The sequence below is a fragment of the Fistularia commersonii genome, chromosome 9, assembly GCF_037954325.1.
Source record: "Fistularia commersonii isolate RoL2024-O1a breed Wild chromosome 9, RoL_Fcom_v1.0, whole genome shotgun sequence".
Lineage (NCBI taxonomy): Eukaryota > Metazoa > Chordata > Actinopteri > Syngnathiformes > Fistulariidae > Fistularia > Fistularia commersonii.
Window position 1 is genome coordinate 18,394,545 of NC_141292.1, and position 27,511 is coordinate 18,422,055.

General features: G+C 46.3%; 4 protein-coding genes across 4 annotated transcripts; 1 reads left to right on the forward strand and 3 right to left on the reverse strand.

Annotated features, from left to right (window-relative positions):
* Positions 1-155: 155 nt before the first annotated feature.
* On the reverse strand, positions 156-2,657 carry LOC147231535 (hatching enzyme 1.2-like). Its single transcript, XM_086153019.1, has 7 exons — positions 2,398-2,657; positions 1,517-1,582; positions 1,273-1,428; positions 1,044-1,164; positions 527-705; positions 370-451; positions 156-282 (listed from the first exon to the last, which is right to left on the reverse strand). Exons 1-7 carry the CDS (start codon positions 2,510-2,512, stop codon positions 156-158), a joined length of 846 nt encoding a protein of 281 aa, XP_086009145.1. The 5' UTR covers positions 2,513-2,657.
* Positions 2,658-7,156: 4,499 nt separating this feature from the next.
* On the reverse strand, positions 7,157-15,822 carry LOC147231536 (low choriolytic enzyme-like). The gene is made up of 10 exons (XM_086152971.1): positions 15,722-15,822; positions 11,070-11,210; positions 10,957-10,984; positions 10,811-10,876; positions 10,585-10,737; positions 9,201-9,318; positions 7,924-8,102; positions 7,760-7,841; positions 7,562-7,686; positions 7,157-7,371 (listed from the first exon to the last, which is right to left on the reverse strand). Exons 1-10 carry the CDS (start codon positions 15,785-15,787, stop codon positions 7,310-7,312), a joined length of 1,020 nt encoding a protein of 339 aa, XP_086009097.1. The 5' UTR covers positions 15,788-15,822; the 3' UTR covers positions 7,157-7,309.
* Positions 15,823-15,839: 17 nt separating this feature from the next.
* Positions 15,840-18,855, forward strand: LOC147231537 (hatching enzyme 1.2-like; the record flags this gene model as incomplete). Its single annotated transcript, XM_086153020.1, has 6 exons — positions 15,840-15,912; positions 16,182-16,337; positions 16,434-16,554; positions 16,648-16,826; positions 16,900-16,981; positions 18,714-18,855. Coding segments are annotated over 6 exons (753 nt in total), but the record flags the coding sequence as incomplete, so codon positions are not given.
* A 1,189-nt stretch (positions 18,856-20,044) lies between these two features.
* fadd (Fas (tnfrsf6)-associated via death domain) lies at positions 20,045-21,752 on the reverse strand. The gene is made up of 2 exons (XM_086152972.1): positions 21,335-21,752; positions 20,045-20,398 (listed from the first exon to the last, which is right to left on the reverse strand). The coding sequence occupies exons 1-2, from the start codon at positions 21,639-21,641 to the stop codon at positions 20,118-20,120; spliced, it is 588 nt and encodes a 195-aa protein (XP_086009098.1). The 5' UTR covers positions 21,642-21,752; the 3' UTR covers positions 20,045-20,117.
* Between the last annotated feature and the right edge of the window lie 5,759 nt (positions 21,753-27,511).

Here is a 27,511-nt window from a genome sequence, read left to right on the forward strand (position 1 = left end):
ATAGACGGACAACAAACACAGCAAACAAGAGTAAAGCTCTGGGTTCCACAAAAAGAGGAGCCAGGAGACATCATGGATGATGAGATCATTTATTGAGGAAGCTCTGCAGCCTTTCCCTCGATGCTCCGCCCACCGGGCCCCTTGTCCCCCCCCCCTCAGCACTTGTACAGGGTGTTGAGCCTGGTAATGTCGTTGCGGCTCATCTGCTTGGCCTGGCCGAAGGACACATTGGCGTTGGGGATGGGAACCATGGTGGGCTGGTTGTTCTTGGAGAAGGCGTACCTGTCACACACACACACACACACACACAGAGTAGGTTAAAGATGAACACGAACACACACACACACACACACTTTAACACGCACACACCTGTGGTACTGCATGACAGAGTTGTAGTCGTAGGATGTCCCCTGGTTGAGGGTTGCGATCTTCCTGAAATTGTGCTCCATGCCTGCAGGTGATGGGGAACCCATCAGGAGAACGCCCTGCAGTGCCCCCCTCCCCCTTCCCAGTGCCGGAACCTCACCTGACTGCACGTTCTGCAGGACAACCCGGATGTGTTTGTCCCGGTCAGAGCGGGTTTGCTCATGGTTGAAGCCCAAGGCGTGGAGGAGTTCATGCTGGACGGTGCCGTGGTACAGGCACCCCCTGCGGGACAGGGACACCACCTGCTTCCCACCCCGCCGGCCTACGAAGGACCAGCACCTGGACGGGGGGAGTACACAACCTGAGGGTGTGAGGTGACAGGTGGCAGGGGAGCAGGGGAAAGTGGAGGAAGGGAAAGAGGGTGGAGAAAGGAGAGTAGATGGCAGGGGAGCAGCAGAGGAAGGTTGCGGGGGGAGCAGGTGAAAGGAAGGAAGAGGAAGAATATGGCAGGGGTAGCAAGTTAAAGGGAGGGAATGAGAGAAGGGGAAGTAGGGGGAGAAAGTCGAGCAGGTGGCAAGGGGAGCAAGGGGAAGCAGAGGAGAAAGGTTGCAGGGGTAGCAGGGGAAAGTGGAGGAAGGGGGAACAGGTGACGTGAGATGCAGGGAAACTTTTCCTACCCGTCCTGGGACTCGATGCTCAGCCAGTCGCGGTCGTTGCTCCTGCTGGGCCTGAAACGGATGCAGGACATGGAGGAGAAGGACTCTAAACCTCTGGTGATGATGGACTTCTCACGGGATGCTGGACAAGCACACACACACACACACACACACAGGTGTTGTTACACTCATATCGGATTTGTTGTGATTAGATATCCTGTGTGTGTGTGTCAAAGAGAGAAAGACCCACAGAAACTGTTGGAGATGTAGTATGGGATGTAGACCTTCCCGTCGGTCCACTTCCCCCACATGCAGCCCCTCGAGGTGCAGGGGTCAGCGTTCCTCTCCGCCTCAGTTTCCACAGCGATGTCCCCCTCCATCAGGGTGGGGCCATCCAGGGAGCGAGCTGTAGCGAAAACACACTTCTTGTTGGCATGGAGGAGGAAGAGGAGAAGCAGGAGGAGGAGGAAGAAGAGGAGGAGGGGGAGACTCACGTAGGTTACGATTGGCTCTCTCTAGAAGTTCCGACACAGAGAGGTCGTCATCCTGGACATCCTGGTCTGAGGACACACACACACACACACACACACACACACACACACATAGGGACATAGGGGATAGGGGCATGTCACACACACACATACACATACATGACGATAGAACTGTGATGTCACACACTTACCTACCACCTGCTGTGACACCATGTTCACACACACACACACACACACACACACAGACGCACACACATATTAATAGCTGATCAATAAAAGCCAATCACTCATCAATAAACCCTCAACTACAAATGACAAACTATGAGCTACAAGCTTAAAACTATGAAATACAAGTTACAAACCCCATGCTAAGAACTACAAAGTAAAGATTACACACTAAAACCAACCAAGCTACAAACGGGAAATGACCTGCCGCAGGATTTCGAAGTAAAAGCTTTCACCTTGGAGAGTAACCCAAAAAAATGCTTCTAATGCTTCTATTACTACTTCTACTACTGCTTTGACTAGAACCACGACTACTACTGCTACTACTTCCACTACCTCTACTGCTCTTTCTTCTAGTACCTCTATCACTATTTCTTATGCTACTTCTTCTACACTTCCTCTTCTCCTACTTCTGCTACTACCAAAACAGCTACTACTACAAAACTCCTACGACCACGAAAACTACTGCTATGTCTGTCTACAATTTCTATGACTTCTTCTGCTATGTCTACTACCACTTCTACTGTAACTACTACAACTACTGCCACTGTTCTACCGCTACCACTACAGCAACTACAAGCAGTCCTTCTCCAATCACTGCGACTGCTGCAACTGCTCCTTCTTCTGCTACTCATACTACTACTACTACTAACTCTTCTACCACTTCCAAAAGAGTAAAGGTGCATAAGGTCTCTGGGTTCTGACCTCCTGTTGTGCCCAGCAAGAGGCGCACAGCAGCAGGACCACGGCGGAGAACCTGAACAGACGAGTCATGGTGGAGACGCTGCAGGAGAGGAACCAGGATTAGACAGGAGTACCAGGGGCAGGAGCAGGAGCAGGAGCTGGACCTACCTTGGTCTTTGCTGCAGAAGCTCTGCTAGCCCCGGGTTTTAAAGGGTCTCTGTCGGCTGAAACGCCCAAATATGGAGGGGAACATGGAGAACCATCAGCAGGTTCTTATCGGTCCTCTATGGATCATAGATACTGCTGGGAAGAGCACAGCTGGGAGGACCTGGAGGGTCTGGGGGTGAAAAGACTCCAAATATTGCACTTTCTCCTTCAATAGTTGATGGAGATGGAGATGGAGATGGAGATGGAGATGGAGGAGGTGAACCAAGACATCTGTCTCAGTACTGTGAACCAGTGGAGGAATGCAGTACTTTGTGCTTCATAGGGCTGAAAGTGCTGAATACTGTAGTATTTCTAATGGAGTACTTTTGAAGGGATCAACCGGAAACAGAGGAGCTGGAAACTGTGACCTTTAACAAAATAATCACTTCCTGTTCAAATGTGTTGAAAACCAACTTTCACATTAAAGAGAATATAACGGTTTTATATTTGTCTGACAATCTCATGTTTTAATCTAATTATCTTCAGTAATCATACCTTGTACCATGTCCACCCTCCAACGTATCTCCATTGAGCAGAGAAGGAAAAGTGATGGAGTCACCTGGTGGCAACACCGCACAGTGGGAAAAAAATGAATGTAGTTGTTTTCTGTAAATTTCTTCTTCTTTCGGCTTTTCCCTTCAGGGGTCGCCACAGCAAATCAACTGTCTTCATCTAACCCTATTCTCTGTATCCTCCTCTCTCACACCATAAATCTTCTCTTTGGTCGTCCTCAAGACCGCTTGCCTTGCAGCTCTGATGCCGGCATCCGTCTACCAATATATTCACTATTCCTCCTTTGCACATGACCGAATCTTCTCAGTCTGGCTTCTCTGACCTTCTCTCCGAAACATCTAACATGTGCTGTTCCTCTGATAGACTCATTCCTGATCCTATCCATCCTGGTCACTCCCAAAGAGAACCTCAACATCTTAATCTCTGCAAGCTCTAGCTCTGCTTCCTGTCTTTTTGTCATTGTAACAGTTTCTAGGCCAGGGGTCGGCAACCCTCAACACCCAAAAAGCCATTTGGACCCGGTTTCCATGGAAAAGAAAATACTGGGAGCCGCAGTTACTATTTGACGTCTAAAATAATAAGTAACGCTGTATATATTGCTTTTTCGTATTTTGCCTACCTGTGGTTGAAAATCTCGACAAATTGACGGTGTCCTGGCTGGTGTACCGGCTTCCGCGAGTATGACGCATATTTTGAGCGTAGAAAAATATATAAATATAATTTGATTTTGATATTTCAAGATCACAACAATCTTCTAATTTAGATCTAGAATTAAAAAAAGTAACTAACACAAATAATTAAATATGATTAATCTATTTTCCCAAGCCACTCGGAGCCGCAGTGTAAGGATGAAAGAGCCGCATACGGCTCCGGAGCCGCGGGTTGCCGACCCTTGTTCACGTGCCAACAACATTGCTGGTCTCACCACTGTCTTGTACACCTTTCCTTTCATTCTGGCTGATAGTCGTCTATCACATAGTACCCCTGACACTTTTCTCCACCCATTCCAACCAGCTTGGACCCGTCTCTTCACCTCTTTTGCACACTCTTTGTTGCTCTGGACTGTTGACCCTAAGTACCTGAAATCCTCCAGCTTCTGGATCTCCACAACCTGAAGCCTCACCGTTCTGGCCGACTTCCTCTCATTCACACACATATATTCTGTCTTGGTGCAACTAACTTTTATTCCTCTCCTTTCCAGCGCATACCTCCACCTCTCTAGATGTTCCTCTACCTTTTTTCTGCTCTCAGAACAGATGACAATGACATCTGCAAATTCCTGTTTAACCTCATCTGTCCGCCTGTCCATCACCGTTGCGAACAAGAAGGGGATCAGAGCTGATCCCGGATGGAGTACCACCTCCACCTTCAACTTCTCTGTTACCACTACAGCACACCAGTGTCTCACAGCTAGCATACATGTCCTGCACCAGTCTAACATACTTCTCCAGACATGCCACTCCAGACATGCCACTCCAGACTTCCTCATATGATACCAGAGCTCCTCTCTTGGCACCCTGTCATATGCTTTTTCTAGGTCTACAAAAACACAATGCAGCTCCCTCTGGCCTTCTCTGTACTTCTCTATTAGCATTCTCAACGCAAACACTGCATCTGTAGTACTCTTCCAGGGCATGAAGCCATACTGCTGTTCACAAATGCTGACTTCTGCTCTCAGTCTAGTTTCCACTACTCTTTCCCATAACTTCATTGTATGGCTCATCAACTTTATTCCTCTATAGTCGCCACAATTCTGCACATCCCCTTTGTTCTTAAAAATAGGCACCATCACACTTGGTCTCCATTCTTCAGGCATCTTCTCACTCTCTAAGATCCTGTTGAATAATCTAGTCAGAACATCTACCGCTGCCTCTCCTAGACGCTTCCACACCTCCACAGGTATATCATCAGGACCAACTGCTTTTCCACTCTTCATCCTCTTCAATGCCTTCCTTACTTCACTTTTACTAATTTGTGCTACTTTGTTGTCTACAATAGTCACGTCTTCTACCCTTGCCTCTCTCTCATTTTCCACATTCATCAGCTCTTCAAAGTACTCTTTCCATCTTCCCATCACTCTTCTAGCATCTGTCAATACATTTCCCTCTCTGTCCTTAATCACTCGGACCTGTTGTACATCCTTTCCATCTTTATCTCTGTTTCGCCAACCTGTATAGATCATTCTCACCCTCCTTACTATCCAACCGAGCATACAAGTCATCGTATGCCCTTTGTTTTGCCTTTGCTACTTCTATCTTTACCTTTCGCAGCATCTCCCTGAACTCCTGTCTGTTCTCTTCAGTCCTCTCAGTTTCCCAGTTCTTCTTCGCTAACCGCTTTCTCTGTATACACTCCTGCACTTCCTCATTCCACCACCAAGTCTCCCTATCTACTTTCCTTCCAGATGACACACCAAGTACTCCCCTACCTGTCTCCCTGATAACACTAGCTGTAGTTGTCCAATCATCTGGAAGCTCACCCTGACCACTCAGATCCTTTCTCAACTCCTCCCAGAAAACCATGCAACACTCCTCCCTTTTCCACTTCCACCACTTTGTCCTCTGCTCTGCCTGTGTCCTCTTCATCTTCCTTGTCACCAGAGTCATCCTACAAACCACCATCCTATGCTGTCTGGCTACACTCTCACCTACAACTACTTTGCAGTCACTGATCTCTTTCAGGTTACCTCTTCCATACAAGATGTAGTCTACCCGTGCTCCTACTTCCGTTCTTAATTGTTACTCTATGTTCCTGTTTTTTCTGGAAAAAGGTATTCACTACAGCCATTTGCATCCTTTTTGCAAAATCTACCACCATCTGTCCCTCTGCATTCCTATCCTGTATACTTAATCTGCCCATCACTTCTTCATCCCCTCTATTGCCTTCACCAACATGTCCATTGAAGTCTGCACCAGTTACCACTCTCATTTCTGGGAATATTCTGCATTACTTCACCTAACTCACAATACACTGCTCCGTGCCCCCCCCCCTTTTACTGGGGAACCAACCGAGTCGGCTCCATTCTGCCTTGTGTGTAGGGAGACGCTGTCCAACAGTGACCTGGTTCCAAGCAAACTTAAATGCCATCTCCAAATTAAACACTCTTCACTTCAAGATAACAACATGGACTATTTTGTTCATTTGTGTAAACAGACTGAGAAACAGCTGAATAGAACCACGAGTGAGAAAGCTCTGAAACCCAGCAACAAAGTTGCGCAGCTCATGGCTAAATCCAAACAGCCACACACCAGTGGCAGGGACAAAAGTACTACTTGGCTGCTGAGTCTTTGTAGAAAAACTGTTCAGCTGTGGCACTGTTAAAGAACTATCCCCACGCTGAGTACGTGAATTGAACCTGTAGTTTCTCAGTATTTCACAATAACTGTTATGGCAAAGTAATTGGATGAGATGTCGTGTGATATTTCCAACATAAATGTGTGCTGTGGCTCAAAAAAGTTTGGGGAACACTGTGGTGGAGTGAGAGAAAATGTGTGATGGTGCTCATTTTGAAGAATAAGGGGGATGTACAGACTTGTGGAAACTACAGAGGGATGTTATGGGAAAGAGTGGTGGAAACTAGACTGAGAGCAGAAGTCAGCATTTATGAGCAGCAGTATGGCCTCATGCCAAATAAGAATACTAAAAATGCAGTATTTGCTTTGAAAGAGTACTGAAATTGCCGTATTTGCTTTGAGAATGCTGGTAGAGAAGTATAGAGAAGGTCAGAGGGAGCTGAATTGTACCTTTGTAGACCTAGATAAAGCGTATGACAGGTGCAGGACATGTATGCCAGCTGTGAGACAGTGGTGAGGTGTGCTGTAGGTGTGACAGAAGTTCAAAGTGGAGGTGGGGTTACATCAGGGGTCAGCTCTGAGCCCCTTCTGGTTTCCAGTGGTGATGGACAGGCTGACAGATGAGGTTAGACAGGAACCTCCATGGACCATGATGCTTGCAGATGAGCAGCCCAAAGGGAAAGAAGAGGGTAATTGAATCAATCAATCAAGAAGCCATGTTGGTTAAGATATGTTTATTTATTATTGATTGTTGATCACATTGATTCTGGAGACATCAGCAGTGACACACACACACGCACACACACACACACACACAGTAGTGGCCTTCAGAAATGTGTCTTTTTATCGATTAACGATTGGGAATCCATGCTGCTCATATTTCCCCGATTCTGTCCTCCAGCTGCTCTACTCCAGATGGGGGGCGGTCTGCCGTGCCTGCAGGGGGCAGCACACATTAGCAGGGTTCCATCTCTTAATGATCCATTACTGATAGCTTTCAGGCGATTTGCTGCTTAACTATGGACAATTGGACGATTTATAGATGATCCAGTTACCGGTTTAAACATGTTAATAACCACTCCTTAACATTTTATTAACCGGTTAAGGATGGGTCACTATGACTCACGGCAGCTGTAGAGTATGTTGACCCTCTGGATGTCCACAGGGCTCATCTCCCTGGCCCGTCCGATGTTCACGTTGCTGTCGGGGATGGGGACAATGGTGGGCTCCCTGTTCCTGGAGAAGGCGAACCTGTGGGATGCCATTGAGTCAGCTGATGTTGGGGAGGCTAACGAGGTAACTTGTTAGCTTAGCATGACCTTACCTTCCATAGTGCATGACGGAGGCGTAGTCGTACGGCGTGTTCAGGTTCCTGGTGTTGATCTTCCTGAAGTTGTGCTCCATCCCTGGAGAGGTGGTGGTCGAAGAGGTCAAACCCGGACGCTATGATATCATGCTTGGTAGCTAGATTACGTTGACAAGTCTCACCTGGGATGACGTTCTGCAGCAGGATGCGGACGTGCTGGTCACGGTCGGAGCGCGTCTGCTCATGGTTGAATCCTAGCGCGTGGAGCATCTCGTGCTGTATCACACTTCTGAACACGCAGCCATTGCGGCTTAACGAAACAGTCTGACCGTTGCCGCGGCGACCAACAAAGGAGTAGCATCTGGAGGCAGTGCAAGGGGGTTGGGGGGCGTGATGTTGATAGGACGTGGGTCTCAGGAAAGAACATTGGACCAGGGGGTCAGGGACAAGATGACATCTCCGAGCACAGATCCACTTGTTTTCTGGAACTAGCCTAATGAAGCTAGCCTTTAGCACCTGACTTAAGGAGCTAACCCTTAGCTTCTTGAATAGTGGGGCGATGCCAGGAGGGCATGTGTGGCCCTGTGGAACGTGCTTTTTGCTGTACTAGAACAAAGTGTAATAGCACATCCATAGTAGGTGGTAGTGGCGCCCACATTGTCAGAGTGTGCGCAGAGTATCAGTTCTATGGTCTATCAGTTCTAGGGCTTTTTTTTTGCACCAAGCATGAGTGCACACACAGCACAAAGCAGGAGATATGCAGTGTAATAAACAAACCCTCAAGCGACGCCACGGAAAAATATTTATCTGGGATGATAAGAAAGACGGTGAGAGACGGAGATAATGAAACAAATGACAGTCACCTGAAAGCTAAGACAAGGAAATATGACGAAGCATATGCAGCGCTTAGCTTCAGTATGGCTACGATGGGAGACGAGGAAAGACCGGTGTGTTTAATTTCATTTTTCAGTATCAAATGGTTCAGTCAGTATAAAAAATATTTAGTTTAAATTCGGATGTCATTTTTTTAAATTTCAGGCAAACTAATGCACTTAAAATACTTCCTGTTACAGACTATAGAATAATCTTCATGAAGTTATTCTTTGTTGCAAGTTGATCTATAATTCTTTCTCTTTTCTTTTCGTTAACATTAATAAGGATGCAATGTTATGCAGAGTTGTACATACATAAATGTTATGGACAAATTATACTATTTATAGTTGTGGCTGAGAGTGGGGGGGGGGCGGGAAACGTTTTCTTCTTCCAAAGGGACGTGCGTGACAGAATATTATTGAGAAGCCCTTAGCTAACCTTATGGAGCTAGTCTTCTGGAGCTAGCCCTCTGGACCTTGCCTTATGGAGCTTAGCCTTGTTCAACAGTCATACAACCATCTGACTCTTTACGTGTGTGTGCACGCGTGTGTGTGTGTGTGTGTGTGTGTGTAGGGGGGGTTCTCACCCGGAGCGAGAAACAATGTTCACGAAGTCCCTCTGTCCATTGTGGGGGGTGAAGCGGACACAGGTCGACTCGGCAAACGACCCCAGGGTCTGGATGATGGTCTCCCTCTCCTGGCGCGCTGGAAGCAGGAAATTACACACAAGCCACAGAATTACACTTCCTGTTTCACCTGGTGACATCCTGATCACAGAGAGTCGTTATAAAACCCAAATCATCTGACCAGGAAGCATGTATTCAGTGTATATGCTGTAATGTATACATTGTCTTCTATAATGTGAATATGATTGGGATGTTACGCCATGAGCCATCTTGAAGGATAGTAGATAAGGATACCTGGTGGTAGAATGAAGAAATGCAGGGGTATATACAGAGAAAATGGTTAGCAAAGAAGAAATGAGACACTGAGGGGACTGAAGAGAACAGACAGGAGGACAGGTGAAGGTAGAGGTAGCAAAGGACAAACAAAGGGTAATGAGGACTTGTATGCTCAGTTGGACAGTAAGGAGCGAGAGAATGATTTATACTGGTTGGCAAAACAGAGAGATAGAGATGGAAAGCATGTAAAGCAAGTTTGAGTGATTAAGGATAGAGAGAGAAATGTATTGGCAGATGCTACAAGAGTTATGGGAAGATGGAAAGAGTAGTATGAAGAGCTGATGAATGAGCAGAATTCTGGAGTGGCAAAGAAGTATGTTAGACTGCTGCAGGACATGTATGCTAGCTGTGAGACAGTGGTGTGGTGTGTAATAGGTGTAGAATAAGAATAAGAATAAGAATAAGAATAAGAATAAGGATAAGGATAAGAATAAGAACAACTTTATTTATCCCAAAGGAAATTGTTGTGTAACAGAGAAGTTCAAGGTGGAGGCTGACAGATAAGGTAAGACAGGACTCTCCGTTGACCATGATGTTTGCAGATGCCATTGTGATTTGTAGTGAGAGGAATGAAGGTGAACAGCAGCAAGATAATGCATATGTGTAAATGAGAGGGACCCAAGTGGAACAGTGAGGGTACAGGGAGTGGAGATAAAGAAGGTGGAGAAGTTTACTGACATTGGGTCAGGAGTCCAGAGTGATGGATAGTGTGGAGAAGAGGTGAAGAAACATGTGTAAGAAGGTTGTAAAGGTTGGAGAAAAGAATATTAGCCAGCATGAAAGAAAAGGTGTGCAGGACAGCGGTGAGACTAGCGATCCTGTGTCGGTTGGAGACACTGGCATTTACACATTACAAGTGTAATAAGTGTGTAATAACTGTACCATAATCTTGTAAAGTGTAATAAGCATGTAACGACAGTGTAATACTGCCATTATGGTGTGATCACACATATATAACAGTGTTGTCAATGTTCTCTGCTGTGTAATGGCGGTCCATTCAGGGACTCACAGTAAACGGGGGATATGCGATACGGCACATAGATGTTCCCATCACTGTATCTGGGCCAGAGGCAGCCGCGAGCCGTGCACGGGTCGGCGTTCTGCAGGCCAGTTGGCACGGCAATGTCCCCGAAGATCACCTTGGGGTCGTCAAGGTTCTTCCCTGTGGGAGGGGGGGGTTAGTGGGTTCTCAGGCTGGCGTGTGTGTGTGAGGTCGATGCTTTGATTGGACATACCCAGATTGGCGTTGGCCTTTTCTATCAGCGTCGACACACTGAACTCGTCATCCTCCACTGTGTTTCCTGGGCATAAGAGGGACAACGAGTAATTAGCATGTAACTGACAAGTAATTAAGAAGTAATTGACAGGTTTGGTGTCTTACCTGATGACTCCTCACTCTTCTCTGGTGCCTGCAAAAGGAAACAAGCATGCTGTCAAGTGTCTTGCAGTCAATTAAGTGTGTGCATGTGTGTGTGTGTGTGTGTCTGTGCACACCTGCAGGCTGGCAGCCCCAGCTGAGCAGAGCAGGAAGCTGATGACGGCGACCTGGAGCATTATGGCGGTGTGTAGCTGTCCGCTGGTCATCCGGCCTTTATGGACAGCTTCTTGCCAAATAAGGAGCGCCCTGTCACAACGCTGAAGGGGAAGGAAAGCCTAAGGGGAAGCTACTGGGTCTTTGCCCCCCTCCACCCCCCCTTTGGACACAACTCTTGGTTTGCAAGTCGATGGGTTGTGTAACCGCAGTCATAACATGATAACATAGTATAACAGCACTCGTAATACCTCGGTAAAAACTCAGTAATAACATGTTATAAAACACAGTATTACCACAGTAATAACACAGGAACAGCATGTAAAAGCCGCCGTAATACCACAGATATGTAACAACCACAGTAATACCACAGAACTAACATGTAAAAACCACAGTAATAATACAGGAGTAATAACATGTAAAACCACAGTTATAACACACTAATCCCATTGTAATACCACAGCACAAATGCAGTAACAACAGTAATAACACAGTAGAAATGGAGTAATAACATGACTAACAAGTACTTAAGCATAATACCACAGTAATATCACAGTAATAATATGGTGATAACCATGATGGACCTGATGGCATCCCATCTGTACTCACTTGGTACTTTGGCCCTGGTCTTGTGTAGCATTTTTGAAATGTTTCCAATTTTAATTTTGTTTTATATTATTCCTATGAAATATTTATTTAATGTCTGTCCTTTTAATGTCTGCTGATTACTGTTCTCTTGCCTTGGGCGGCTACCGCACTCCGATTTCTCCAATGGGGATAATTAAGTATTATCTTAGCTTAGTTTAGCTTATCTCATCTTATCTTATATTATCTCATCTTACCTGCTGATACAAAGAGAATCATATCAATTCATGTTTGAGTTGTGGTCTGAAGCACTGATTGACTGCTGATCAGCTAATGTAACTATCAATTGATCAAGAGAATCAATGGAAAGGGGAAGCTCTGACATGATGGAACGATCAGAACACACTGAAACTGATTGGCCAATCAGGTCGTTGCTGCCGCAAACGTTTTTTTGTGACACACACACACACACACACACACACATACTCGTTGCTCAAGCTGCCCGTTACCAGTGACAGTTACCATTGCATGCAGCTTCTCAAAATGCTGCCACACACAGACGCACACACACACACACACACAAATAGAAACTCATTCTTCATCATCTCCATCTCCATCCTGTCGAATCGATCAGCTGCCCAGTGACCTCTTTCTTCTTAGAGATCAAACAGTTTCTGTCAGGTTTAGATCAAAGAGCGAACAGCTGTCAATTAAATACTTCAGAGGATGCATCAAAGACTTCAACCCTTCAATTGCACACACACTAATGCACACACAGACACACACACACACATCATGTTGTCACCTCAGCCTTCTTTCAACACTGCCTGCTGAGGTGAAATAACATGAACAAACCACCTGACGGTCTGTGTGTGTGTGTTTGTGTGTGTGTGTGTGTGCGTTTGGCAGCATTTCAACAAGCAGCACGTAATGGTGTGAAAGTGTGTCCGTGTGTGTCTGACACTGACAGACAAACACACACATGCACACACTTACCAACACACACTTACCAACACACACACTGAAAGACAAACATACATGCACACACATACACACACAAATGTTGACAAGAAGACACACTGACACACACACACTTACATACACACACACACTGCCAGACACATAAACACAAACATACACACACACAAACACACACACACACACATACACACACACATTGACAAGCAGACAAACTGCCACGCACACACTGAGATAAACAAATATATAAATTCACACACACACACACAAACACACACACAGACACACACACACACATTGACAAGCAGACAAACTGCCACGCACACACTGAGATAAACAAATACATAAATTCACACACACACACAAACTTACAAACACACACTGACAGACACATAAACATACACGCCCAAATATACAAGCATTGAAACACACACACCGTGAGACAAAAAAACACACACACAAGCGAACACTCACACGCATTCACACACACTGACACACTTATCAACACACACACTGACAGACATACATGCACAAATAGACACACATACAAACCCACACACTGTGAGAGACACACACACACATTGACAAGCAGACACACCAACACACACACTGAGACACACACATACACACACTCATATACACAATGACACTCACATACTGAGAGGCACACAAACATACATGCACACATATACACACAGACAAACTCTTGCAGACAGACACATACACACTGACAGACACACGTACAAACACACACACACACACACACACACACACACACACACATTCACAAAGACACCACACGTTGACAGGTAGACACACACACTCGCACTGACACACACCGGTTTGAAGTCGTAAGTTTGATTGGTATGAATCATTGATCTAGATTATTGATTGATGATCAGCCCTTGTTATCAGGCTGAGGGTAAACACATTCAGGTGTGTGTGTTCACACACCTTCCGGGATGACATGAGGTCACATGAGTGGAGGGGTTCTGGTCCCAGGTTTGTTGGTGTCTATTTGATGTGTGTGTGTGTCTGCATGTTTATGTTTGTCTCTTGATGGGTGTGTATATATGTATTTATGTGTGTGTGTGTGTATGTGTTAGTGTGTGGGTGTGTCTCTGTCTGGCAGTGTGGACCTGTGTTTGTGTGTCTGTCTATATGTGTATGCGTACCTAAATGGGTGTATGTGACTTTGTGTGTGCATCTATGCTTGTGTCTGTGTTTTAGTGTATCTATGTGTGACTGTGTGTGTGTGTATGTGCGAGTTCGTGTTTGTGTGTATGTGTATGTGTTTCTGAATCTGTGTGTCTATGTGTGTGTCTGTGTGTGTGAGGGAGAGAGAGAGAAAGAGAGCGTGTGTGTGTGTGTATGTGTGTGCTTGTGTTTGTGTGTCTGTGTGTATGTGTGTGTGTGTGTGTGTGTGTGTGTGTGTGTGTGTGTATGTGTGTGTGCTTGTGTGTGTGTGTGTAACAAACATAAACAGCCATCATCCATCGGAAACATCTGTCAGCCAATTGTTATCAGTGTGAGACATGAACACACGGCTGGAAACACACACACACACCCACACACCCACCCACCCACCCATCCACACACACACACACACACACACACACACACACACACACAAGCAAAATCAGAACCACACACAGTCTCTCCCACACACCTACCCAAGCACCAACACACACACATAAACACACACTTGCACAGGTGTGTGTATCTCACAGATAAAGGCCCAGTTAATCTTTTCCTCACAAACGTATAAAAACTAAAAACCCAGAACAAAAACCTGTTTAGTTTCACCTGCACAACTTCAGGTAGGAACACACACACACACACACACACACACAGATCTACAAACACACAGATGGACAAACATACACCGACACACAGTGTGATACACAAACACTTACACAGACACAAACGGACACATGCACGCACACACACACACACACACTGACATACACTCACACTGAAGCCCACTTACACACACATACACACACGCACTCACTCATTAATTAACAGACACACAATTACACACATACATCAACAGATAGACAGTCAGATAGACAGAAACACATACACAGACATACAAACTGACAAACACAAACATACACCGAAAGACAACTCACACTCACGCTGACACACAAACACTCGCAAAGACGTATGCACACATACTCACACGCACGAACACACACACACGGAATATTCCTGAATATTCCTGCTGGTAGTTTTTGTAGCTTTATAACTTGATTGATTTGGAGGCTCTGAGAAAGTGGAGGTGGAGAAAGATAAGGAAGGGGTTGAGGTGAGGGCAGCCACGGCAAACGTCTCAAGACACTGAGGAGAATGCAGGAGGCAGAGCTGAAGATGTGGAGGCTCTTCTTTGGCGGTGAGGAGGATGGAGAAGATCAGGAAAGCATGTGTTAGATGTTCTGGAGATAAGGTCACACTGAGATGGTTCAGACATGGGGTAGAAGGAAGAAACCTGGGTCGAAGGAAGCTGAGGCTGGAGGAGGTCTGGAGGAAGACCAGAAAAGAAGTTTACGGATGAAGAGAAGGAGGACAGGAAGTCAGATGTGAAGGAGGTGGTTAGATGGAGGCGGGTGAATGGCTGACTGTCACATGAGGGCAGCTGGTTGACTGAAGGTAATTTTTTTTTGTCCCCGACCTCAAGGTGCTGCCATCATGTTGGTCGCAGCCTTGGTTCTGATGCTGCTGGCTTCCTGCTGGGGGGCTGAGGTCCACACACACACACACACACACACACACACACACACACACACAAAGGTAGAAGTGTCTCCCCTGTAACAATCATATTACAATGGCATCTTAATCTCTGGGGTTAGTCTAAGGATTATTAGATTAACCTCTGCGGTTATTCTACAACAGGGGTCCACTTTTTCGTCATGCAAGCTACTTCTAAAATGTCCAAGTCAAAATGATCTACCTACAATAAAATTTATTTATACATTTATCGAGAACCCCAAGGGGTTAGTCCTTGGGTTTTTCTAAGGGATTACCCTCTGGGATCATCTGTAATACTCGCCTCTCCTCCACCCTGCTCCTGCTCTCCACCCTCAGGAAGGTGAGCCTTACTCCTCCTCCTCCTCATGTTCTCGAGGCAGTTCCTCTTGTAATCCAATGCTCCTCTGTCCATTCCAGTATTGTCCACCCATGATGAGCCGTCGGGGGAGCTCTCCGTCAGTGAACTGCTGGAGCGAGCCAATCGGGACCGCCGTGAGTCACTTCCTATTTCATGTCCCACCCAAAGCTCTGGTCTTCCCTTTGAAGAAGTTGGGTCATTTATACCATGGTGCCCCAGATCTGGGGGTGGGGGGTCAATTCCTACCAAGCTCCGCCATCACAAAACGTACATGAAATTCAAAGCCCAGAAGAAAAAGCTGCCGGACATATGCAGATTAGTGCTCGGGATTTTCTCCTTCATGAAGATGAGTCTCGGTCCATCTGGGACCAAGACGCTCTGATTTGTTGCTTGCCATCTACAGATCCAGAGCCTGATGAGCCGGCTCTGATTGGGGGCGACATAGCGGTCTGGGAGGGATCCGACAGGAACGCCGACCCCTGCACAGCCAGAGGCTGCCTGTGGAGGAAGTGGAGTGACGGAAAGGTCTACATCCCATACTACATTGCCAACCACTACAGTGAGTGCCACTTGCTGCTCCACTGGGAGTTGAGCTCCTCCATCACTGGGGGGGGCAAACTCCTCCTCCAACAGAATCCTGTGATCTGGTGCTCAGGTTCCAGAGAGAGGGCCATCATCACTCGAGGTCTAGAGTCCTTCTCCTCCCTCTCCTGCATCCGGTTCAGACCCTACCAGAGTGGAGACAACGAGTGGCTCAGCATTGAGTCCCGGGACGGGTAGGAAGCCACATTAGCCTGATGGGGGTGGGGTTGAGGGGTAGGGTTAGAGGTTCCACCTGAGATGTGACCATGTCCCTCACCACTCACCAGTTGCTACTCCTATGTGGGGCGGCAAGGTGGAGGCCAGGTGGTGTCACTGGCCCGTCAGGGGTGCCTGTACCATGGCACTGTCCAGCATGAGCTTCTCCATGCCCTGGGCTTCAACCACGAGCAGACCCGCTCTGACCGTGACAACTACATCCGTGTCCACTGGGAGAACATCATTGACGGTCGGCCCCATCCCTCACAGGAAGTGACCCCAACCGAGCAGGAAGTGACATAATGCCGCTTCCACCCCCACAGGTATGGAGTACAACTTCTACAAGATCGACACACTGAACCAGGAGACGCCTTATGACTACAACTCTGTGATGCAGTATGAGAAGTACGTACATCTACACAAACACACACAGCTTTATTTCCCGTTTCCCTAAACTCCCCTTTAATCTAAATAAATTAATCTCCAGGTACCTTAGGGTAGCTTCAAGTAAGTCCTCAGCTAGTCTCCAGGTAATTTCCAGCTAATCTACAGGTAGTCTTCAGGTTACCTCCAGTTAGTTTCTGCTTAATCTTCAAGTAACGTACAGGTAGTCTCTCGGTAGACTTGAAGTGACCTCCAGATAGTCTCAGGCTGATATCCAGGTGCCCAAAGTTCCCCTATGGGGATCAATAAGGTATGATCTTATCTCTTAACTTCCAGGTGGTCTCCCGGTCAGGGGTGTCCAAACTTTTTTCACTGAGGGCCACATACAGAAAAATATAAAATGGACTGGGCCACTCACTCGTGGTCAGCTATATAACTTCACTTCCATAGTATTAGAATTATCAAAATCAATAAAATGTTAGTTAACTATGCTTTTTAATTGAATATGGTTAAAGTAAAAATAACAGCATACATCACAGCTTTCTATTGATGGATTTTCATTTATTTTGTTACCAAAAGGGGAAATGTAATCTGCAGTGAAATAACGGTTGCCGTATTTTCCGCACCATAAGGCGCACTGGATTGTAAGGCGCATATAATAGAAGCTACAGTAGTGGCTGCGGTTGCGTTATGCATCCACTAAATGGAGCTGTGGTAAAGGGAATGTCAACAAAACAGTCAGATAAGTCAGTCAGAAATTATAAATAGAATACAAACCAACGTTTCTGGGTTCACCCCCAAAAAAAAAGTTTGTGCATTCACAATGCAGTACCGTACCTACCGGTAGGTCCACCTACCAGAATTTGAGCCGCCTTCGTTGAAAACAATGTATTACCAACTCCATTTGTCACACTTCAAAGCGTTTCATAAAACGAAAGCACCAAGAAGGATCGTCTCTAAATTGATTGGTGTTCATGTTGCTAGGTAGCGCTGTTGCCTTCATTCGAATAGTGACTGTAGGGACGCTTCTACTTGCCGCTCTCTGTTCGACAACCCACTGTTCAAGTTTGTCCTTTAACTGTAGCCATCTTGCTGTTATCTCAGAGAGGACCTGCACCTTTACTTGATGCAGGTCATCTTGTTGCTTTCTCTAACATTGATTCGTTAATATTGAATTCTCTCGCTGCTGCTCTATTCCCGTGTTCTACTGCATGACTGGTCGCCTTTAGTTTAACCTCTGCGTTGTAAGCGTAGTGTTTTGTAAGTGTCGCAGCTGTTTGCTATAAAGGCATTTATTGTGTCTTCTGTCCGTTTTTGTGGCTCCCGCCACGGGACCGGACTTTGTCTCTGTGTGTTCAGATTTCATTCAGGGAAAAACGTCATAATGGTCAGGAACTGATCAAGCAAGAATAGTTTATTCAAAGTCAGAATTGGGGGGTGGATTGATTCGGAGCACTACTGAAGGCCTAGGCGTAAAATGCACAGCCCGCCACTGGGATTCTCTTGGCGGGGAACTGCCAGTGTTGAAACTAAGAAGTGCAATGCCGTCAAGCGCAAGTTTCATGGGTGGGACATATTAAATGATATTTTTAGAATTTGCTGCGGGCAAATTAAAAATGGACCATCCGCCGCTGTTGGCCCGCAGGCCGTAGTTTGGACACACCCGCTCCAGGTAGTCCTCAAACTTCACACCCACACATGCTGACCAATACAAAACTGATGGGTGCCACCTAACCTGCATTCCTGACCGCAGGTGGGCTTTTTCCAAGAACAACCGTCCCACCATGATGCCCTACCCTGACCCTAATGTGAGCTTCGGACGGGCCACGCAGATGAGCAGCAACGACATCACCAGGATCAACAGGCTGTACCAGTGCTGTGGGTGTATCTCTCTCTCACACACACACACACACACACAAATACACATTAAGACAGATATACACACAAAAAACACACAGATAGACAGGAAAAGATAAACACACACTCACAAAATGACAGAGGCGCACACACACACACACACACACACAGATAGACACAATGACACATATACAGATACACACACAAACACACGGGCAGAGACACAATAAAACCCATATTGATACACTCACTCACAAAAAGACGGAGACACACAGATAAGCACAAAAACATACACATATGCATATAAATGCACATGTAGACAGATACACACACACACAGACAATATATTTGGACAAAAACACAGCCACAAAACTACACATAGACACACACACTACAGACAGATATATACTCACACACAGTTAAGACACACAAAATGAAAGACAAACACAAACACCTAGATATACACACACACAGAGGCATAGAGACAAACATACACACACTAAACTACACGAGACAAACTCACACACACCACACAAACACACCTGACCTCTTCCATCACGCATCCCCCGCAGAGCTCGCCCCCGACCTTTGACCTGATGACATTGTCCCCCGCCGGCAGCAGGACGGAGCTTCTAAAGGATTTTTATGAATTCAGAAATAAACCTTTGGCAAACAGCATCCGCTCGTGTGTTTGAGTCACACACAAACACACTATAACAATTCACATTGTGAATGGCAAGGGGTACATATTTGAGCTGCACAAATCCATTTTACCTCAAGATGCTACATGCTAAAGCTGCTTGTTACCACAAACTGCAACCTTGCACACTGCAAACACACATCCCTAACTAGCCTACCACATGCTAACATTACACTCCATAAGGCATAGGTATATAGTCGGGATGCATGCTACATGCTATCACTATATGCTAAGGCTATACTACACATGGCATAGGTACATATTAAGAGTTGCCAGGATAGATGTTACATGCTAAATACTAAAGCTGAATGTAGCAATGATTGTCTGTGACTCATCGGTAAATAAATAGCTTCCGACGTGACTGATTGAATTGGAATGTCCAATTCTGTGGAAAGAACATGAGGAAGACCCAAAGGCAAACCTTCTACTGACAAAGTACAAGTCCCAGCAGATGTCTGGGGTCCCAGTCAGGACGGAGCTCCACCCCCTCCTTCGCTGGGACCAAGAAAACCTCCCAAACAGCGGAGAAGAATGAGAGGTATTTTATTACAAGGGAACCAGCTTTCAGCAGAACATTCAGTCTTAGACCTGGAGGAACGGTCATCTGGTCCCAGACTGCTCCAGGCGCTCCCGCAGCTTGTCGGCTGTCAAGTTGAGTTCACAGGCACGGAGGGCGAGAACCACCTCTTCGGCCCGAGCTGCCGGACCCCGGCTCTTTCTCCACTCCTTCATCAGCTCCCGCACCGTCTCCTCCAGGTCCGTGGGCCACCTCCTCCCCACAGAGTCCAGCTTCACCTCCGACAGGCCCAGCTTGCGGCCCAGCTTGCGCCAGTATCGGCCTAGCGTCTCCGCGATGAACTCCTCTGTCAGGTCCAGTTTGGCTGCGGAACCACAGAGAACCACGATCAGTAAGGCCCTTGGTCACTTGTGGGGGGCATGGCCTGTTCTGCACCTTCTTTCTGAATATAAGCTCATCTTGTTTTCATAGCAAGGGCCTTGACCATTTTCCAGGAACACAAACTGATGTAGGGGAGGAACAAGGAGCCCTGGCTATTGTTGTTGTGCTTTTAATGCTACTCAGATCAAACATTCACGTCTTCATTCAGAGCTGCCACTGTGCACTAACTCATCATTCCTGCATCATTCACACATACTGAATCAATTTTCACAAACCTCTGTAGTACTCCAGACTCCGAGGGGGTCACGGACCCCCTGCAATACCACTGTGGACCCCTGGAGGTCGCAGACACCTAGAAGTTCCTCTGTGGACCCCTTATATTACCTCCCCAGAAGTGCTGGACTTTTAGACGTGTCAGAGCACCTGGAGTACCTCCATGGATCCCTAGGAGTCTTGGACCACCTGCACTGGACCATGCTTTACTCAGTGAAACCCCTGCAGTAGCTCCAACACCACCTGCTGTAACTCTGAGGACCCTCTACAATACCTCTGCGTCCTTGTAGTACCTCCTCAGACCCCATGCTACAACTCCTCAGACAATGTGCGGTACCTCCATGGCTCCCTAGGAGTTGTTGCTCCCGTGGTACCTCCACAGAACCCCTAAAGTACCCCCCTGGACCCCCTGCAGTACCGGCACAGCTCCCTAGAGATCGTGGAACCTTGGGGTACTTCCTTGGACTGGTTTCAGCTCTAACTAGTCGCGGTTCTTCAAACGCTGGACGCTGAAAAGATCTTTAGAACCACCGACTTGTTCCTCTCTCTGCTTGACCAAGGATTCCTCCTTGGCTGGGTGGGGGCGGGAGAGGAGGAACTTCTTCTCGAACTTAAACCAAGCTGGAAACACGCGCGTGCACGATACCTGTTTCCGCCTCGTCCGGCCGCCTCCCCGCGGCTTCCGCACCCGCTCCCCTCTGGAAGGTGTCCAGCCGCTCGGCCAGATCGGGTCTTTTAATCTGACGGAGCAGCTCCACCAGCTCGTCGGGGTTCTCCTCCGAGAAGACCAGGCGCTCACTGAGAACCCGGAAGAGTTGTAGGCCGGAGCGGATCTGCTCCAGCTCGCGCTTTCCGACCCGGCCTTGGACCAGATACTTGATCCGTTCCAGATCATCGGGACTCAGACTGTCCGAGATCCCCAGCAGAAGGCCCAGGAAGCTCATCTGCGCCATGGGAACGGGTCCGGCGCCGCGCCCGCGACGCCTCGGAACACTTCGATTTCTCGGCTCGGAGTTTCTCCTGGCGCGGGAGCCGGGATCGAAAACAGGAAGTGAGGTCACAGGGGAGCATTTCCGGATAAAAAAAAAAAAACAAACGAACGAGTCCTCATGCGAAAAAGTACAGGGCTTTTGGGCTAAAACTCAAAAATGGGTTAAAGACAATTTTCCATCGTCACCAGTTTCCTTCGCAAGAGATGACATAACATTTGGTTTACTTTTAAGCAACAAAAGAGATGAACAATGTGTCAATGTTATTTTAGGCCTTGCCAAGTTCTTCATTCACAAAAACAGAATGCAAAAGTCTTCCCCCAATTTTCGTTCCTTATAAACGATTTTGAATTATGTAAAGATCCTTAGAACTTATGGAAAAATCCCCAAACCAAAAAAAAAAAAATACAGTTTAATTTCTGAGATTTCTTGTGAACCACCAAGTTAAATACACGTTATATTCCCCTTGCAAGTTTTATTTATTTATTTTATTTTATTTTATTTATTTATTTAGTTATTTATTTTATTTTATTTTATTTTACTTTCTTTTATGTCTAGCATTAAACATTTCTCACAAACCTTTAACACTGTTAAACTTCTGATTACATACAGAACAAATGTCCTTATGTCCTTTGCTCCCTCATCCCTGGTTGCTTCATTGACATTTAATTCAACATTGCGATGTATTTTTACATATGTATATTTGTTTATATTGTTTATGTTCAATAAAAAAAAATGAATAAACAATGAACGAGTCCTGTTGAAACTCAATAAAAAAAAACAAAATAACAACAATACTAAAGTCTTATGAGCTCAAATAAAAGAAAGTAATAACACATAGAAACCAAACAAAATAAAAGATAGCAAAATAAAACTTGTAGGAGAAAAACTAAAAAAACAAAACGAGATAAAATAAAACTCAAATAGATTAAATAAAAACAAAATAAACACAATGCAACCGAAATAAAAAAACTCAAATGGAACAAAATTAAACTGAATAAATAAATAAAAACAAAATGAATACAGATAAAAACGAAAGAGCCAAAGTAAAACATTATCACACTCATATGAAAGTCAAATCAAAGAAAATAATAACAAAATAACTCGCAAGAGATAAAATAAAAAACAAAATAAGATAAAATTAAACTCAAATTGATTAAATAAAACCAAAATAAAACACAATTCAATCGAAATTAAATAACACAAAAACCCGAATAAATAAAGATAAAACAAACAAACAAACAAACAGATAAATAAATAAATGCATACAGGAAAACTAAACAAAAGGACAAAATAAAAACAAAATGAAATGAGACAACATATGACAAACAAAATAAGTAAAAGCATTCTAAAATATAATAAAACGACCAATCAAGATCAATAAGAAGAAAAATAGGAAGAATACAAAATCGGAATAAAACAAAATAAAAGCATCATAATATTAAAATAAATCTCGATTAAATTAAAACAAAACAAAACAAAAACTCAAATGAAACAAAAATGAATCATGATAAACCGAAACAAATTAGTAAAGACAGTAAATGAACACATTAATGAGAGGCAGAAGTACGTCTACCTGAATATTATGTATTAGTACACGTTCCTGTATTTGTACTTTGTACTCAGAGTAATCCTGCATGTACTTCTGTGTCCAGCCATTGGGAACAGTGGGGAGTCCGGTTGTCCAGCCCTTCAGGAGGATTTGCCTGGGCACTTGGACCTTCCCCTGGAAGAGAACCAGGAGAAGCACCAGAGGAGAACCAGGGGGAAGAACCAAGAGCAGAACCTGGGGAGAACCAGGGGAGAACCAAGGGGAGAACCAGGAGAAGAACCTGGGGAGAACTAGGGGGAGAACCAGGGGGAGAACCAGGATGTCTGAGATGCTGATTTAAACAGACAAAAAAAAAAAAAAGCAACATTTTTCTTGAAAAGAAAGTTCATCTTCATCTTCATCTTCATCTTCATCTCCTTCATTCTCATCTTCATCTTTGACTCACTGAAGGATTCCAGGTGTTCCAAGAAAACACGCTTCCCAAAACAATGACGGTCTTGGCTCTCCATGGTGAAGCAGATAGGAGTCAAGGTGTCTTGCCTGGCTTCTCTCTGTGGGTTCTCTCTGGGTTCTCCTGCCTGGGTTCTATCCATGACTCCATCCTCCCACAGTTCACTTAAATTGTCTGTAGGTGTTTATCGACAGTTGATTGTCCATGTTAAGCTAACCCCATGTGGCTCACATCTGATTTTTTTGGTTCCTTTTTTAGAAGAAAATCACATCCCGTCAGTGAGAGGAAGAAACAAGACCTCTTGCAGGAGAGGGTGATGCAAATGGTCCCAAAAGCTGCATTTTTTTTTTTCCTGCAGGAGATACTCCAAGCTGTCTTGCAGTGGTACCCCTCTGGCAACGGAGGGGGCAGGGTACTGTCCTACAGCAGCACCTCTTTGCCAAAGAAGATGCTGCAAGTTCTCCTGCAATGGTGTCTCTCTTCAGCAGAAGATACTGCCCAGTGTCTTGCAGAGGCACCTCTCTGGCAGCAGTAGGCACTGCCAGATGTCCTGCAGTGGTGCTTCTCTCCAGCAGAAGGCTCTGCAAACTGTCCCACAGTAACGCTCCCCTATAGCCAAAGGCGCTGCCAGATGTCCTGCAGAGATCCCTCTCTGGCAGCAGAAAGCATTGCAAACTGTCAAGCAGTGATGCCTCTGACTGCAGAAGGCACTTTAAGCTTTTTTGTAGTTGCACCTCTTCAGCAGTAGGCGCAACCAAATGTCTTGCAGTGGCACCTCTCTGGCAGCAGAAGGCGCTGCCTGTGGTCCTGTGGTGGTGCCTCCTTCCAGGAGAGGCTCCGCGAACTATACAGTGGCCCTTCTCTCCAGGAGAAGGCGCTGCCAACCATCTACCGTAGTCAAAATCTGCTTCTTCTGGTATTTCCAAGAAATTCAAGTTCAGCTGCCATGACAAGAAGATTTTGACAAGAATTCACCATGACCTGGATGAGAGTCCCCACAGACAGCACCTCTCTGCCAATAGAAGATGCTGCAAGTTCTCCTGCAGTGGTGCCTCTCTTCAGCAGAAGGCCCTGGTCGATGGCGCCTCTGGCAGCAGTAGGCACTGCCAATTGTCCTGCAGTGGTACCTGTCTGGCAACAGAGGGCTCTGCAAACTGTCCTGCAGTGGCGCCCCTCTCAAGTACAAGGACTGCCAGATGCCCTGCAGTGGTAGCTCTCTGGCAGCAGAGGTCGCCGGCGACTTCTCCCAATAAGTCCTGGTCTGAGGAAGGTGCGACCCTGTGTCACTGAACCTTCCCGCCAGCTGTGGAAACACAGCGGAGACGTGGCCGCTGGGCAAACACGGTGTTGAGGACAGGACGAACCCCGCCCTCTGGGGGCACTGTGGCCCCTCACGTGGAGATGACAACAACACACCCACTCACGTTCGGTGGGAAAACACCAGCTGCTGGGTGACATCACCGGAGAACTCCTCCAGTAGCAGACAGGGGTATCTGTCCGTGTACTCCGGATTTACGTTGAAGTACTGCTGCACCAGTGTGAGGACACCTGGTTTCTTCATCCATTCTTCCGTGGACAATGGTGAGGCTCTGCACGCCAGATGACCTCTGACCTCTGAAGGTCTTCATCAGCAGGAGCAGGGTGCTCACCCCACTGAAGGATGAAGGCTTTAGCATGTACTCTACTACTGTCAAAGAAGTCAGTAATGTGGTAATCTAGTATAGTGGTATTGGTTGGTTGCATTGGTGGTGGTAGTGGTAGTAGTATAGAAGTAGTGTCAGTAATAGTCATAATATTATAGTAGTGGTAGTAATGGTGTCAGTATTTGTAATAATAGTATAGTCGTAGGAGTAGTAGTTGTTGTCGTAAAGTACTTCAAAGTTGTATAAGTACAGTAGCAGTTGTCTTATTAGTAGTGGTGACAGCAGCAGTATAGTGGATTTGTAATATTAGTCAAAGTAGAAGTAGAAGTACTTGTAGCAGTAACATAGTAGTAGTATAGAAGTAGTGGTAGAAGTTGTAGTAGTAGTAGTAGTATAGAAGTATTACAGCGGTTGTAGTTGTAGTATATTACAAGTGGTATTAATAGTAGTAGCATGTAGCAGTATAGTAGTAGTACTATTATCAATATCATTATTAGTTGGTTAGCAGTTGTAGCTGGACTATAGTAGTAGTATAATTGTGATGGTAAAAGTAGTATAAAATAATAGTACAGTAGCACCAGTATAGGAGTTGTAATAGTACATTATTATTATTATTGTCAATAGTGGCAGAAACAATGCCTTGCCTGGTCATCAGTAATGCTAGTACTACTTTTAGTACTACTGCTACTCGTCCTTCCATTTGCACAGCTGCTGTGCTGGAGAGCAGCCAGGGGTCCCAGAGGTGCAGGAGGCAGCCAAACACATCCACGTGCACATGCTCGCACACACACACACAGGAGAGAGTGTCCAGGACCTGCTGGAGGTTTAGGATGCAGGACTACAACAGGTCAGCCTGAACATCTGACTCTAGGGGCCTCCTTCTTCAGGAAGGAGTTGCACCACAACATGGACATGGTCAGCAGACCAGCAGATCTTCTGGATCTGACCATGTCATGTCTACATGTTAAGGAAATGGGTCAGCTGGGAACAGGTGGAGCAGGTGGAACAGATGAGCGAGTGAATCTGAGTTCCACATGTCTCCTCAATCGTTCATCACGGTATCTGCAGCACTTTGATGGAAAGAACTTTGTAAAGACATAGTTATCATTAGTATTATTGCCACGTGTGTGTGTGTGTGTGTGTGTGTGTGTGTGTGTGTGTGTGTGTGTGGATGCACGTGAGTGTGTGTGTTCGGCCCCCTCCTGCACGTTAGTGACCCTGGCAAAGCACCTGTGCAAATGGCAGATGTTCCCTGGATGTTTGTCTACCCGGTCCTGTTGCAGGTCCAGGAAGTCCAGGGGAGGTGGGGGCAGGAGGACCAGGACATTCTGGAGACCCAGACTAGGGGAGCCCAGGGTGTCCAGGGGCTCCAGGAGATCTATGAGGTTCAGGAGGTCCAGCGGGCACAGGAGATCCAAGAGGTGCAGGAAGTCCAGTATATTTGGGGAGACCAGGGAGTCCAGGAGCTCCAGAAGATTTAGGTAGACCAGGGGGTCTGTAAGGTTCAGGAGGTCTAGGGGGCCTAGGAGGTCCAGGAGATTCGAGAAGACAGGGGCTCCAGGGGCTCCAGGGGCTCTGTAGAGTTTCAGGAGCTCCAGGGGGTACAGGGAGACCAGGGAGACCAGGGAGACCAGGGAGACCAGGGGGTCTGTGATATTAAGAAAGTCCAGGGCTCCAGGACTTGCAGGAGGTCCCAGAGATTTGGGGAGACCAAGGAGTCCAGGGGCTACAGGAGGTCTATGAGATTCAGGAGATCTAGGAGATTCAGGGAGACGAGGGTATTTGCGAGGTTCAGGAGGTACCGGGGCTCAAGGGGGGGTCTTTGAGGGTCAGGAGGTTCAGGGGTACAGGAGATTCAGGAGGTCCAGTCAACCTCAGACAATCCCGGCTCCAGAACATGGGGGCTCTTGTCTCGACCGATCAGACAGGCTCTCTCTGAAGGGTGGCAAGCGGTGACATTGTTGCCACTTCCTGTCACCTGCCTGATGGAGACCCTTGGTGATGTCATCAGAGTTAGAGGTCAAACCCGCTTGCTTTGGAGGATCAAACACTCAGCTGAGGAGCCCTGGTCACCACGGTGACAGCCTGTCAGACAGCAGGAGCACTGTCTGAGCTGCAGACACTAGGTGGCAGCACCTGATTGGAGGAGAAAAGGTTCACGGCAGACATTCTCCAGACCAACGTGAAG